The sequence below is a fragment of the Balaenoptera acutorostrata genome, chromosome 8, assembly GCF_949987535.1.
Source record: "Balaenoptera acutorostrata chromosome 8, mBalAcu1.1, whole genome shotgun sequence".
In the NCBI taxonomy this organism is placed as follows: Eukaryota; Metazoa; Chordata; class Mammalia; order Artiodactyla; family Balaenopteridae; genus Balaenoptera; species Balaenoptera acutorostrata.
The window spans coordinates 42,538,259-42,554,276 of record NC_080071.1 but is presented as its reverse complement, the minus strand read 5'-3'; the positions used below and the strand labels follow the sequence as shown (position 1 = coordinate 42,554,276).

Below are 16,018 nucleotides of genomic sequence, written 5' to 3'. Positions count from 1 at the left end.
TATTCGGTTTCGTAGGCAAAAATGGAAGGAAAAAAAAAAAAAGGAGGCAAGGAAGAGGCTGTTGTTAATAACCCAGAACAAAGATGCGGGCTCAGATCAGGTGGTAGTGGTGGAGGGAGAGTGTCAAAATTCTGGATACATGATCCAAGTAAGCATGAGTAGGAAGGGATAACAAAGAGAGATTGGATTCTGGACATATTTTGAAAGTAGAACTGATAGAATTTGTTAGTAGATTAGAAGTGAGATATGAAATCTAGAGAAGAGTCAAGAACGATGCCAGGGTTTTCAGTTTTCTTACACATTAATTGTGTATGTGTAAATTTCTATGGTCATTTTGCAGAACACTGGCATTCTCTAGCAAAGCTGAAGATGCACGTGCCATATTTCCCAACAATCTCACTTCTATATTTTTACCTTAGAGAGACTTTTGCTCATGTGCATCAGAAGACATGAACAAAACATTCATTGCAACATTGTTCATGAGTGCAAAAACCCTGCAAACAACGGTAAAATGAATTCATAAGCTGTGATTCATGTTATGAACCAGCATACAGCTGTTAAGAAAAATAAACCTTCACTGTGAATATCAACAGAGATGAAAGACACAAATAATATTAAGCAAAATATGCAAGCTGCTGTAATATAGCAAGATACCATTTATAGAAAGTTTAAAAAAACTAAAAACTGAATAATAGGTTTTAGAGTACCCACATGATAAAACTAAAGAATGATAGGGGAAAATATTCAGAATGGTTCTAGGGAAAGGATGGAGAATTTATTTAGGAGTTAGTAATATTTTACTTCTTTGGTTGGGTTCTAGACATACATGTTCATTTGGTGATTATGGTTATACCTAACATATATGCTTTATATATGTAAATATAATCCATTTTTTATGAATAGAATATTTCATAATATAAAATTTTTAAATGTGATCTGCTGTGAAAGCACATCAACTAGAATAGTCATCTATTTTAAAATCAGTGTGTATCAGATACTGCCATTGTAATTTCCCATTGCCATCACCTCTGGTCTTAAATATACTGAAGATGAAGTTTTCCTTATTGCATTGAGATGAAAATAAGCAGATTATATGATGCTTAATTAAACATCAAGGTTCTGAGCAGAATCCCAGATGTTTGGTCATCATCATGCCAGCTCTGAAACTATATTTCATAGTTGTCTCAAAAACATCCCACTAATCCTAGAGCAGTAGAAGGTATGGATGCTTAGGCCCCAAGGTATGTAGCTCCTAGGTCATCAATAAAACAAAACACTTTTTTAAAGAGTCATTTCATTCAATAAGCCTTCTATTGAGGATCTGAGAACAATCTGTTTAAGAATGTTGTATGTAAATGCATTCCTTTTTGATACAGTGTGTTTTCAAAAAGTAAAGCCCGTGAATGGCAAATACAAAAAGGAAAAAATTCTTTCCTCCAACCCAAACTGTTTTTGGTTAAATTTATCCATTTAGAGTGAGGAAAATGCCTTCATTATCTATTCAGCTTTCCTCAGCTTCTTGTCTCTGCCCAGTCTCTATGTTTTTCTGTACTACTTAAGAGCAAACAGGAGATTTTAAGAGGGTGTGTGACTGTCCTCTAGTGAGGCAGGTGGAGGGAAATGGTGAGGAAAGTCACTTTTCTATTTCTACCTATGGAGTCTCAGGCAAATCACATAACTTTTCTTATCCTCAATACATGTTATTATTGGGAAAATCCTATTTGTCCTAATGAAGGAGCAGACATTCCCATAAATTCTGACCAATCTGCATTTATGCTCCAGAGTTTTGAATGTCTGTGATGCAGCTTTGAGAACAAGGCACCAAGGAAATGAGAAAAAATAAAAGAGTACATTTGCCTATACTGATGGCCAGTGGGTGAGAGATGCTCCCAATTAACAACCAAGGAAGTCCTATACAGGAAAGAAATGTATACATTTTAGAGTGCCATATAAAAGTAACTCATTTTTACTGGTGGCCTGCCATCCTGCGTCATGAGCAACACCTGGGTCTGAAGCTGAGATGGAGTAGATTAGGTTTTGTTTAGAACAGTACCTGAATGGCAAACACAAATATCTGTTCTCCCTTGAAGCAGAAGAGTTGCTTTTGTAAGTCACCTGAGAGACTGGTTCCTCTTTAGACACAAGAATTCCAAATTGACCCAGGTCCACCAAATCCACCTAGACTGGAACAAAAACCAAATCCCAGATTTGTTTGTAAATCAATCCCAGATCTGTTTTCTTTACCATCTTCTCAAAGAGAATGTGTACTTGAGAAAACTAGTTATGTCCCAGAATGAAATCTGGGTGGTCAGTCTGGAATGGAATGCACTATGTTTTTTACTGTACTGAGTAATTTTCTGATTTATTTGATATTGATTCAAACCCCAAAATACTAGGCTCAAGGATGATTAAGAAGTGAGAAAAGGAAGCAACGTGGGAACTGAGAAGCTACCGGAGTTGCACTGTGCACAAATCACAGCTGTTTAGAACCAGAAGGAAACCTAGAGCTAGCTTAAGGCAAGCTTGACATTTTAGAATATGTATTAAAAAATCTCAAACATAGCAGTGTTTTCTAGTTTCTTTTTGTGATTTACTTCCTACATAATTGCTTGAGAGTCATAGAATACGTTCAATATAATATTATTCATTTGAGCATTTTGAGACCTGCTTTTGGCTTAGTAGCTCATCTGTTCCACCAAAAAAGAAGGAAAAAAATAGGATTTTGATTAGAATTTCTTTGATATCAGTTTGGGGAGAATTGTCATCTTTATGGTACTGAGTCATCCTATTCATATATATCTTATCATTACTATGTCTTCTTTCATGTTTCTCAGAAAGCTCATTTTTCTTTGATAATAATAACAGTAGTAATGATGATGGAAAATATTTGTTAGTGGTATTAGATGTTAGGCACCATACTAAGCATATAATATATTATGTAATCACTTAATATTTATAATTAACAAAACTATATATATTTTTAAAATTAATTTATTTATTTACTTATTTTTGGCTGTGTTGGGTCTTCGTTTCTGTGCGAGGGCTTTCTCTAGTTGCGGCGAGCAGGGGCCACTCTTCACCGCGGTGCGCAGGCCTCTCACTATCGCGGCCTCTCTTGTTGCGGAGCACAGGCTCCAGACGCGCAGGCTCAGTAGTTGTGGCTCACGGGCCCAGCCGCTCCGCGGCATGTGGGATCTTCCCAGACCAGGGATCGAACCCGTGTCCCCTGCATTGGCAGGCAGATTCTCAACCACTGCGCCACCAGGGAAGCCCAACAAAACTATATTTTAAATTTCTGAATATATTTTGTTGGATTTTCCATCAGTATTTAATATTTTTTATTGATTTTGTGAATGAGTATTTCTTGCAGGTGTATAGAAATACAATTTGCCTTTGAATACTTATCTTCTGCAAATAATGACAGTTTTTTTCTTTCCCAAATGTATATCTTTTATAATTGTTTTTCTTGAGTCAACTGCACTAGCAAGCTTATCCAGAATGATCTGAAATGGAAGTGAAAATGGCATTCAGCTTGTCTCTGAATTTAAAGGGAAGATGCTTAATGTTTCAGCATAAGTGTGATATTTCTTACTTTCTTTGATCTGCTCTTTATGAAGTTAATTACATTCCCATCAATATTAAGAAAATAAATTTAAAATAAAATGTTTAGTTTTAACAAATGTCTTTTCTGCAGCTTTTTAAAATAATTCATATGATTTTTCTTTTTAATTGGTTCATACAGTGAATTATATTAATAGATTTTCTAATGTTGAACTATCTTGTATTCCTTGGATAAACCCAACTTAATTGTTAGGTATTAACTTTGTAAAAGTGTATGTATTACTTTGGCTGGCATTATAAAATTTATATTTGTGGGTGAGATTAGCTGTTATTTTTCTTTCTCATACTGACCTTGTCTAGTTTTAGTATTGAGGTTATACTAGCCTCATAAAATGAGTTGGAGTTTTAAAATTCTTGAGCTTATGTGAAATTGGTAGAACTACCTTTAAAAACCATTAAGCCTAGTGTTTTATTTGTGGGATAATTTTTATCTGCTGATTCAATTTCCTTAGTGTTTACATAGGATTTTTAAAGTTATTTAGTTTTTTAGGTTTTTTTAAATTGTGAAATATAGCATACTGAAAAGGAATACATAAAAACATATACGCACTATTTATAAGTAAATAACAAAGTATACATTCTTATAATAGACAATCATTATAGTGGCCTACAAGCAGTAGTATGCTGGCAAAGTTTAACAACTAGCTCAAAAAAAGTATGTATATATACACACACATATATATGTATATATATGTACATATATACAGGTTTATTATTATTATACAGGTTTATTAATATAAAGAATGTGTAGCACATAATTTATAAGTAATAATAAAATATACAATAGTCTATTATAAATTCTATACAGCTAATTGATTATCACAGAATGCTTTCACTGATTTTTGACAAACTCTTGTGTCCATCGTCGACTTATGGTTGCAACAGACAAATGGGTGTCATTCAGACTGATATTTTCATTTCTATCAAGGAGTAAGATGAAAGTACAGAAATATATGTCAGAACTTAGAAAACATGGAAGGCATATATCAACTTCACTTGTTCATCAAAGATGCAAATGATTTCTTGGTCATTTAATTGGATAATGGCATTTGAATACTGGAAGAAAATTCCCTCAATTTTTGTGCTATTTATAATGTAGCAGCTATAGACATGACACAGTTTTAAATTCAATCTCTATTTTTATCATTATCTCCACCATTTTAGACAGCAATAAAACAATAATTTGAGCCCGATTCGGAAAGTTCGATGATATCCATGGTGTGAATATTCCCACCATGGCCAGTTTCAAGCTATCCATACAATTTCTCTAAACATGGAGCTGGGAAAAGGTGCATGTTATATATTTGCAGTACACAGATATGGTAGAAATAACCTCGCAACGTAGATAATAGTAAAATGTATCAAAATAATTAGGCAATGATGAGTTCTGAGTATTTATCACCTTTGTTTTGAATACAGTTTATTTAATTGTAAGTTTATATAATTTTACTTTTAAGAAGTAGTTTTAACAAATAGTTTGTAAAATTTCTGAAATGTAACAATTGGATCTTGGTGCAACATACTGCTGCCCATAAAGCTTTCTGAGATCCACCCTCACCTCCCTTATCTTGCTGAGTCAATTTGCATTTCTCTTCTCCTCACCCTCTTGCCTTACTCCAGACACACTGACCTCCACACTGTTCTTTTGTTTCCTGTCTTACAACATGTCAGATACCTTTCTGCTTTAAGAGCTTGGTACCAGCATCATTGTTAGAAACGTCCCTCCCCCAAATACAACATAGCTGCCTCCCTCTCTGCTTTCAAGTCAGCTTCAGCTGTCACCTTGTCAATGAATGACTCCTCCCCTGGAAAAAATTTTCAAATTCCACCCGTGTTCCTCCCTTGCCCCGATAACCCCCACCAACTATTTCCCCATAACACAACACTCTCTAGTCTATAAATAATTGCCTTATTAGCCTTAATTTTTATTGTCTCTCTTACCCCATTAAAAATAAGGTTCATGAGAACAAGGATGTTTGTTTTGATCACTGATGTATTCCAAGCTCCTACAACAGTGACTGTCACGAATTCGAAATTCAAACAATTATATGTTGAAAAAAAAAATAGGAGAGACAGAGGGGGAGAGAGGGAGAGAGGGAAGGAGGGAGGAACAGAGGAAAGGAAGAAGGAACAAAAGAGAAAGGGAGGGAGGGAGGAAACCTACCATCTAGGCCAAGAAATAGAATATTGTGCCATGCCTTAGTAGTTCTATACGTCCTTCTCTAATCATTTCTTTCCTTCTCTTCCTTCCATGGTCTAATCACTACCCTGAATTTTGTGATAATTATACCTTTGTATAACCTTAAACAATATATAGCTTAGTTTTGCTTATTTTAAAACTTGGTGAAAATGGAATCATGTCATATATATTCATTTATGTTTAGCTTTCCACTCAATGCCATGTTTTTTGAGAATTATCCATGATGACCCAAATAGCTGTTGTCTATTTCAGCAGAGATTTTTTTCTTGGATCCTGACAGAAAACATGAGGCAGAAGAAAATGTATCCAAATACTGTGTAGATTTTTAAAAACTATTAAGTATTTAAGTTTTTCAAATAGTGTATAACTATACTATTTCTTAGGCCACAAATCAGGTGCACAGATAATGTAACTTCCATTATTTTTCTGTGACCAAACATAGCTTCCAACTGAAGTCCCCTTTGTTACATGTTTGTAGAAAGCATAAGCTTATCAGTCAAATGTTTTAATTGAATCAGAGTAAGCCTGGTCAATTTAGGATACTGGGGAGGAAAAATTAGGATTTTTTAACCTCCTTTTCCTTCTTCTTTAGACAACATCAAAGTCCCCAGGGACTAATGAGGTGTTATGCATTTGGGATAAGTACCAGTCCTTGTTTGACTTCTGGACACTCTCCCTCTCATCTTCCCAGACCTATACCCTCCCATCTGCTTCTGGTTATTACCAGCTTCTGCTTCTGACACGGGACCCCTTGTTTCTACCACTATAGGCTGTCAAACCTTTGCTCTCCCCAGCCTGCTTACTCTCTCTCATTCTTCTTTCCTCTTGATGCTTCTCAGGGCCTGAGAACAGGCTGCTCTTCCTTACATATGACTGAAGACTGCAGGGTTCTCCCAGGCTCTTTACCCTGACCTTCCATATAGCCACCTCTACTCTAGTCCTTGTACCTGAGAGCACCTACCTTGCTGCCACCTTTCAGAATTCCAGATATGGGAATTCTGAGGCGACAAGGTCTCCTCTACTCCTAGATCCCTGAATTTATCTCTAAAATCTTTCATACTTTCCCACTTAGAAATAACCCAAAATGTGACAGATCTGGCTAAACCCAGGGTCCTGTCTCAGAGGCTGTAAGTTTCTAGCTCTCTTGTATCTTCCAACTCTCTTCTCTCTCCCATCTTCCTCTGGTTCCATAGGAATGGAAAAAATTGCCACTGGAACAATGAGTCAGACCTTTGCCACCTCCATTCTGAAGGCTACCCTTATCCTTCTTGCTACTCTTGGTAAAAACCTCAGTCCATATCCAGGAAATGGGAAACCTAGATATCTTCTGGAGGTATGAGTGGGGAAGTATAGAACTTGACTAAGTATTTTCCAAGAAACTTTGTCCCATTGATGGATGTGGCTTATGAATCTGAAGACTAAGAGTGTATGCATTGTTTCTGGGTACTTCACTAATAATATCTATGTCTACTTGTCTGAATGGGCGTGGACCATGGTGACCAGTGGGAACAAAACCAGATAAGGTAACAGTTCACAGCATCAGCTCAACAAGACAAACAGCTTTTGCAGTTGTTTCAGAAGAGAAATTAAAAATAAAGTGTGATTGTTAAATTGACTTTATTTAAAACAATATTACTCAATTAACATTTATCAAGTGTTTTTCACTACTTTGCAAGAAAAAAAAAGATTGGAAGTTCATTTTTCTTTTAATTTGAATGATTTAAAACTAACTGAATCATGTAATACAAATTGAAATAACTTTAAGTTCTTTGAGGTTTTTCAGCGTGGTTAATATTTTTAAAAATGTTTCAGAGGGAAACTGACATTTTTGATCATAGAGAAATCTGTTTTAAAAACAAAAAATAAAAAAAAACCGAGACAACCTTCTCTGTTTTCTACCAAGGTCCAGGGCAATCTTAAGACATGTTTAGGAATTTGAATTCAGTTAAACTATTTTTTTCCAAGAACATACTTACAGGATCCTAAAGGCCTCTTTTAGAAATTGAGTGCTATAACAAACAGCCAATTTATTCTCATTTTCACTCAATGTTTAACTTAGGGAACTTTAGGGACAAATGCAAGAAACTGTTGTCACACACACACACACACACTGACTCCCACAGATTGTCCTGTCCGTTTTGAAAGTTCCACTATTTAAATCGGGCTGATTCTTCCTTTCGGTTTCAACACGGTGTGAGAGAGTTACCACTGGAGCCATCAGGAGTAATCCCATCTGAATGCCACCCTTCTCTTCCTCCTTTGCTTCTCTGGGGGAAACCTGGATCTGTGTCCTTGGGCATCATCAGGAAACAAGGCTGAGGGGCTTCAGACTCTATTCCCAAAACCTTTAGGACACTTAGAGAGGCTTTCTCAGTAAATCATCTTTAGAGCTGATAGATGATAAACTGCTCGGGAAGAATAAATTTTTAGCCCAAGCATCACACCCAAACCAGTTACACAGCAGTACTTTCACTCCCACAGACCTGTATCACTCTGCACTCTGATCTCCTAGAGCTTTGCTAGACTTTTTTTGCTTTATTTGGCAGCAATCCCTATTAGTCCCTAATAGTGCACCTCACTCTTACGTCTGTTGCTTAGAGAAAATAAAAATAGATTTTTTGAAAGGAACAAAAACATGCCATGTTACTTTGTATTGAATTACTTTATTTTTTATTTTTATTTTTTTTTTAATTTTTTATTTATTTATTTATTTATTTATTTTTGGGGGGCTGTGTTGGGTCTTCGTTTCCGTGCGAGGGCTTTCTCCAGTTGCGGCGAGTGGGGGCCACTCTTCATCGCGGTGCGCGGGCCTCTCACTGTCGCGGCCTCTCCTGTTGCGGAGCACAGGCTCCAGACGCGCAGGCTCAGTAGTTGTGGCTCACGGGCTTAGTTGCTCCGCGGCATGTGGGATCTTCCCAGACCAGGGCTCGAACCCGTGTCCCCTGCATTGGCAGGCAGACTCTCAACCACTGCGCCACCAGGGAAGCCCTGAATTACTTTAAAAGGTTATGTTTATAAATATTTGTTCACAAAATATTTCAGTTACTCCTTTCCATTATCTTTTAATAAAACATAATGCATTTATTTATTTATTTATTTTTATTTTTTTGGCTGTGTTGGCTCTTCGTTGCTGCACACAGGCTCTCTCTAGTTGCAGCAAGCAGGGGCCACTCTTCATTGCCATGAGCAGGCTTCTCATTGCGTGGCTTCTCCCGTTGCAGAGCACAGGCTCCAGGCATGCGGGCTTCAGTAGTCCTGGCGCATGGGTTCAGTAGTTGTGGCTCACAGGCTCTAGAGCACAGGCTCAGTAGTTGTGGCGCACGGGTCCAGCTGCTCCGTGGCATGTGGGATCTTCCTGCACCAGGGATCGAACCTATGTCCCCTGCATTGGCAGGTGGACTCTTAACCACTGTGCCACCAGGGAAGTCCCCAAACATAATGCATTTTATGTTACAACCCCTAAACTCCCAGGACTGTGAATCTTAAGCATATTTTTGAGAAAATATTTGCATACTTTTATATTTCAGAAGAGACAAGTAATAAAACAGAGAAGCAAAGCCTTTCAGAGATAAAAACTAGAGCTCACTCATTTTCTAATTATGGTTCAAAAATGTAATTTAACAGTTTAAATGAGATGTTGATACTAATTTTTAAATCATATTTTAAATTATTAGTTAATTAAATTATATATTCTATTATATATTTATTGTATTGTTCCTATTTCTAATTTAATCTCTTCAGCTAGCAATCTACATTATATTATTAGTGCAGTAGAGCAGAAATATGCATTTGATGGAATGGAACATTTGGAAGATCAGAATTATAAAGTTCTAAGAGGTGGCATCCACCAAAGTCGCTTAACCCTAGAAGAGCTTAAGTGACAGTTCACACAATGAGTATGTGCTTGTGTGTTATTCATTCATTCACTCACTCATTTATTGTAAAGGTATTACTCAATAGTTTTCAACCCTGTCAGCATATTAGCATCATCGGGACTACTTTATTTTTTAAAAGTTCTGCATGGCTTATCTCCAGTTCACAGAAGTAGGTCAAAATAGAACACTTCTGTGCGTTTAAATGAATGCAGAGGACATGAAAGGGAAAGCAGGAAACTTGATCAGCTCGTGGTCAAGAGAAGCCAAGTACAGATTAGGGTCTGAGCCAGCTTCACCCTGGCAAGCTGTACTCAGAAAACAGAAGTACGTACCTTGATGATGCTGTCCCTTAAAATATCTGTCTTGGGTCACATGTCCCTACCCTGCAACATTTGCCTTCTCCTGGAAAAGTCAGTGGACTTTCTCTCTACCTTTATCCTTGTTCTTTCCTCCTCATGGAATGCACTTTTTGCACCCCCTCCTGCACTTTGCTTACTAAAATCCTACTTATCTTCCAAAACTTCATTAAAATGCCTTCTCCAAGAAGCCTATCACTTACATAATAAGCATAGCCATCTTATTCGTACTGCAGTTGGAATACTTATGTTCTGCCTTGCAAGTCCCAGAATGGGAAGAGAAAAATGTATTCAAAAAGGGTGTACCAAAATCAGTGTTGGTATAAGAGTGGGATTGGGGGAGATTTAGAATATGATTCCAATTACACATGCCTTAAGATTCTGACATTTCCCTTTGGAGATGTGCACCCTCCTTCACCCGATGAGAACCACTGCATATGATGAGATATTACAATCAGAATGTGTTATACATGCTAAAACTACAGAGTCTGACAAAATATTGAGAACTACTAATGAGGTCATTCCAAAAATATTTACAGAGGCCTACTGTGTGCAAAACAAATGCCTGTAGATTTTTTTGAGAGCTGAACTCATGGGATGTTCAGCTTTAGATCTTTGATGGTTCCTGCTCATGGCTGGGTAAGAGCTCTGTCAGTGTTGAGTAGGGGAGAGTTGACTTGATTCTAGGGAAGTCTCATTTTAATGGTGAATTCATATAAATGAAATGGTATTACCCACTATATTGTACCATATTTTTCTCTGTTAGCTAAAAGATCTAAAATAAATCTACAGATAAATGGCAAAAGAGAAAACTAAATGTGGGGGGCATTTCCCCAAAGCTCCTCGCTTTCTTCAATGCCTGCACTTGCTACATTTTCAAGCACCCAAAACCTGGTCCCTAGCTCTAATTCTACTTTGCAATAAACTGCAATAAATAAGTACAAGAGCTCACAGGAGTTTTGTCGCCTCTGAAACCTCTGGGGTAAGGAGTGTGACAGTGGATATTTGGGGAGCGGAGGAGCTGGTGATGGGGAAGCGAGTTGTGGACAGGATGCTGCACTGTTGAGCGGAGATGATGGGGGCAGAGGAAGACTGAAGAGTTGGGGCATGAGGTAGGGAACAGCTCTTTGAGACAGTTCTTCCTCTCAGGTCCTACTCTCCTCCAGCAAGTGTAACCAGACTTTGTACCCAGAATTTGACTGAGTCCTTCACATTGCTCACACTCAGCTAGGTTCAAGACTTTGTCAGTTTCCCCCAATAATAAACTCAGTTCCAAGTACATTGGAAGATTTATTGTCTTAACATTATGCTTCAGAGCAAAATTTAAATCATCATTTGTCACCACTCACCTCTGTTCTCGCTCCAAAACCTCTAATCTTTCATTTCTCTTGACTTAAGATCTCTCCTCTCTTTCCTCTCTCTGCCTCTAAAATCCCCTCAGTTGCACAGAGCAATTTAGTTCTGGCCTCAAATTTAATCCATTCGACAAAACAAAAGCCTAACAATTGGCCTAAAATGATATCTACAGTTCTTCAAGCATGCTTTGGAGTCTCTGGAATGATCATGGTTTGGTTATTATTTTCACCTTCATTAACATTCTTATAAAAATTTTAATTTTCTACTACCATCAGGATATTTTTTAAAAACTTCATCACTGAACCTACAACCTACCTTTGTAATAAGAAAATCATCATATGAGCTGCTGATAAGATAGATGCTTTCTTATTTTTAACATAATTTATTTGAAATTATTGAATATATAATAATATAGTCAAACAGATTTATTTAAAATCATTTATAGATAGAAAACCTTATAGATATTCTCAAAAGGAAACAAAAGTTTTCTAAAAATAGGTCTTGTATCATTGCTTCAAAAATTAAAAAACAAAACTGGGAGTCTTTCCCACCAGAAGTAAAGGAAACGTTTAAAATTGATGAAAAGCATTAAAATTTTAAAAGATCAAATTTACATTATAATTAGCATGACATTTTAATAGATTGTGATAGGTTCACTAATTAAATCTTATATGTTGTTATTTGTATTTGAACTATCTTAAAATGCAATATTGTGTATTACGTATAATAAGTGATTTTTGTAATTATGTTGGTATTAATGCTAAACAGAATGCAAATTCATATACCACTAAGTACATATTTATTTGCCAGGCAATGTGCTGGGTTCTGTCACAGTCATTATCCTATTTAATTAGCCAAACAACTTTATGATGTAGGCATTATCACCATTTACCACTGTGAAAACTGAGGTCTAGGGGAGGTAAGTAAGCCACCCAAATCAAAGGTTTGCACATGTGCTACAAATGAATCTTTCTCATTTCTTTTCACAGTTTCATGTAATACACTGAAAATAGCAACATGCTAGGAGCAAACCCATAAAGAGGAAAAAATTTCTTTGAAACCTTACTCAAGACTAGCATAATTGCTTCATCAAACCTTCTGTCTAATCCCAATATAACTGATCCTATGAGCTTTCAAATATTCAAGTTATATCTTATAGACATTATTCTTTTAAAATGTTGAAAAATTATGAATTTGGGAGTGAAATTTTACAGCATTTATTGATTTGCCCATTGGTCATTTATACAAACATTTATTGTAGCAAATCTACAAGGGAAGAATTGTAGTCTGATAAAACTGAGGCTCAATGAAGCTAAATTATTGTTCTAAATTCACACAGTCAGTCTTTGAAAAGGCTGGGATTTGTGCCTAGTTTGTGTAAATTCAAAGCCAGTAACCTTCTGGATAGTTTCTAGATCATCTTCTAGAAGTTATTTGTGACTGGTTGGTTTATTTACATTTTCCAAACTATCCCAGAGCAGAAGGCTTGCTGGAACTGTTTGTTGATGAACTTGTAACAATTGCAGAACTTAGGGGCATTTTAAATGATATTTCTCCAGTGTGTGTGAATTCCTCACCTATATTTGCATGGACAATAAAGCTTGGGAAGAATGTGAAGAGGCAGGCTTGCTTTCCCTAGTGATTATTGGTTGGCTCAGTGATGATGAAGAAATTATTTCCCCGAGGGTGGGAGGACTGCAACAAGCAGAAATCTGGGCTGGTAAGAAGATGAGTGGAAGGAAGATGTGGTCCTTACTCAACTTGGAAGGGAAGGTGGTCTCTGAAGCTGATTTATCTGGGGGCAACTTTGAGATTTTATTCATAGTTGGAGGTAGTCAGGATATAAGAAGTTATTTCCAGAAGATTCTACTGCTCCTCTCCATCCATCTTATTTTGGTGATCATTTTGCAGTGTATACACATATTGAATTATTATGTTACACACCCAAAACTAATATATAAACTAATATATATGTAAATTATACCTCACTTAAAAAAATACACCCTATTAGATTCTGAGAGTGTCTACTTTAGTTGAAATCAACTAGAATTGAGCTCCCCGGGAATCCAGGCTTTTTAGGCAACAATTCAAATGCAGAAAAAAATAAATTGAATTAGAAAAAAAAGGAATCATCTCAGGATCACCACTGATGAATAAAAAAATTCACAAAAGTTTTCAGGAACAAAATAAAATATATTAAAAATTAAGAAAAATGTATCAACTATATTTATCTTGATAATTTTACCACAAGAATTCCTACAAACATGGCTGATTATAAATGCTGATTACAGTTTAGTTTTTCACAACTTTTTTTTATAGCTTATTCTCTAGATTGTTAAAATAAGTACCTTTTTTTTCAGAAGCAAAAACCAGTTCACAGAAATGTTAAGTTTTCCTGATCAGTAAACATCTTTAAGTAAAACCTCATGCATGGTAACAGCTCTAATTTGACCAAAAGACCTGGAGATTTCAGTCTACTTGCTGGAAATCTATGGGGCCCTGTGAGAGAAAGGGGATCCATTTCTGCAGATTGTTTAATTGGTGTCGCAAACCACATAAGTAACAGCTACAAAATCCTTGGTTGACCTGGCTCAGCTACTATGACAACATCAGCATCTTTATGTTTTCAAATATCTGTTTAAGTGGCATTTTGTAGCATTTCTCTTTACTAACATGGTGAGTGTCAATAAATTTTCTTTGAGCAGCTAATCCCTAATTTTGTCATTTCTGCAATAAAGTTTATCCATACATTTTCACTTTGGATGTCCCCTTTCCAAAACACCAAAAAGGTAATGTGACTTTCATAAACTTAATTTATCTTTTTTTTTTTTTTTTTTTATAATAGAAGTCCCTGCAACCATTTTTTTTTTTTTTTATAGCTACTTTATTTATTTATTTCTTTATTTTTGGCTGTGTTGGGTCTTCGGTTCGTGCGAGGGCTTTCTCTAGTTACGGCAAGTGGGGGCCACTCTTCATCGCGGTGCAGGGACCGCTCTTCATCGCGGTGCGCGGGCCTTTCACTATCGCGGCCCCTCCCGTTGCGGGGCACAGGCTCCAGACGCGCAGGCTCAGTAGTTGTGGCTCGCGGGCCCAGTCGCTCCGCGGCATGTGGGATCTTCCCAGACCAGGGCTCGAACCCGCGTCCCCTGCATTGGCAGGCAGATTCTCAACCACTGCGCCACCAGGGAAGCCCCTTTAATTTATCTTTTATATTAATTCTACCATTTGTCTTGCTGAGAAAATTAATAATTTTCTGCCATTAAAAAATGATTTAGGGCTTCCCTGGTGGCGCAGTGGTTGGGAGTCTGCCTGCCAATGCAGGGGACGCGGGTTCGAGCCCTGGTCTGGGAGGATCCCGCATGCCGCGGAGCGACTGGGCCCGTGCGCCACAATTGCTGAGCCTGCGCGTCTGGAGCCTGTGCTCCGCAGCAGGAGAGGCCGCGATAGTGAGAGGCCCGCGCACCGCGATGAAGAGTGGCCCCCGCTTGCCGCAACTAGAGAAAGCCCTCGCACAGAAATGAAGACCCAACACAGCCAAAAATAAATAAATAAATAAATTTTAAAAAAAAAATGATTTATAAAAGTTTTAAGGGACAGATATCTTTGAAAAAATGTCTATATTTTAGTAAGTGTGAGCAACAGGGGAAAAATGGCTTAATATATTGTTTTTTGTGAGATTTGAGAATGACTTGTCCAATGTATAATTCAGTTTAAGGTTAGCCAAGGTATTTTCCTTCTGAAAAGTTTATTTTTTTGAGAATTGCTCTTCTACCCCTTCTTTACTGTGATCCCCTAATAGTTGACCTAATGGTTATGGTACTAGACTAGTAGGAACACCCCAATAACTAATTAGCTGAGACTGGCCGGTGTCTAATATTGAAGAATGTATTTTCACAAAGTTTATTTATTCTTACTCTCTGGCTCTGCCTTCAGGAAAAGAAAAAAAAAAGGCTATCATTTACCAATCAGATGTAATTTCAAAGATAAGGCAGATAATTATACTGAGGAAAGACAAAAAAACATAGCAGGTATTAAATTACACCTAAGACAGCTGCATAGTATAGATTATAGAACCCTGGAAGTGGACTACCTTATTTGATCCTGTTCCCATCACTTATTTGCTATGTAATCAAACAAGTTATTTAATCTGTTTCAGTTTGCTGATTTCCAAAGTGAGGATCATAAAAATAGCTGCTGTGAGAATTAAATGAGTAAATACATGTCAAGTTTTTAGAATTTAGTGTTTTCTACTATAATTCTTATTATTCTCCTGCGCTCACATATATGTCTCCAAACTATATGGAGATCTTATAGAAGGCTTCCTTAAAGAAATATACTGTGGAAAAACACTACCTGCTCATAAAAATTTTGATATGAGTTTATGCTCAACTCATGAGAAAATATGCAGTGGATCAATTCCATCAATCAACTGAGTGAATTGCTGTACGGTAAGTTGATCGTAACTCTTCTATCAACTTTCATTCTTAGCTTAATCCATCAAGATAGCCTATAGAGTATATCTCCCAAATATCTCTCAGATCCATACAGTTTTCTGCATGAGTGAATGAAGGAATGGAATTGGCTTATTCTGGATAGCTGGTAGAGTTACC

General features: G+C 36.9%; 1 protein-coding gene across 5 annotated transcripts in view; it reads left to right on the top strand.

Moving 5' to 3' along the window:
• PDE1A (phosphodiesterase 1A) overlaps positions 1-16,018 on the top strand; it is a 362,506-nt gene that overhangs the window by 332,202 nt on the left and 14,286 nt on the right. The window contains exon 15 of one of the 5 annotated variants that reach the window (XM_057551616.1): positions 2,397-2,564. The exons of the other annotated variants lie outside the window; for them this stretch is intronic. Coding sequence (XP_057407599.1) covers positions 2,397-2,419 — 23 coding nt within the window. The 3' untranslated portion in view covers positions 2,420-2,564. Of the gene's footprint in view, positions 1-2,396; positions 2,565-16,018 lie in introns of those variants that run through there. 5 annotated transcript variants of the gene reach the window in all.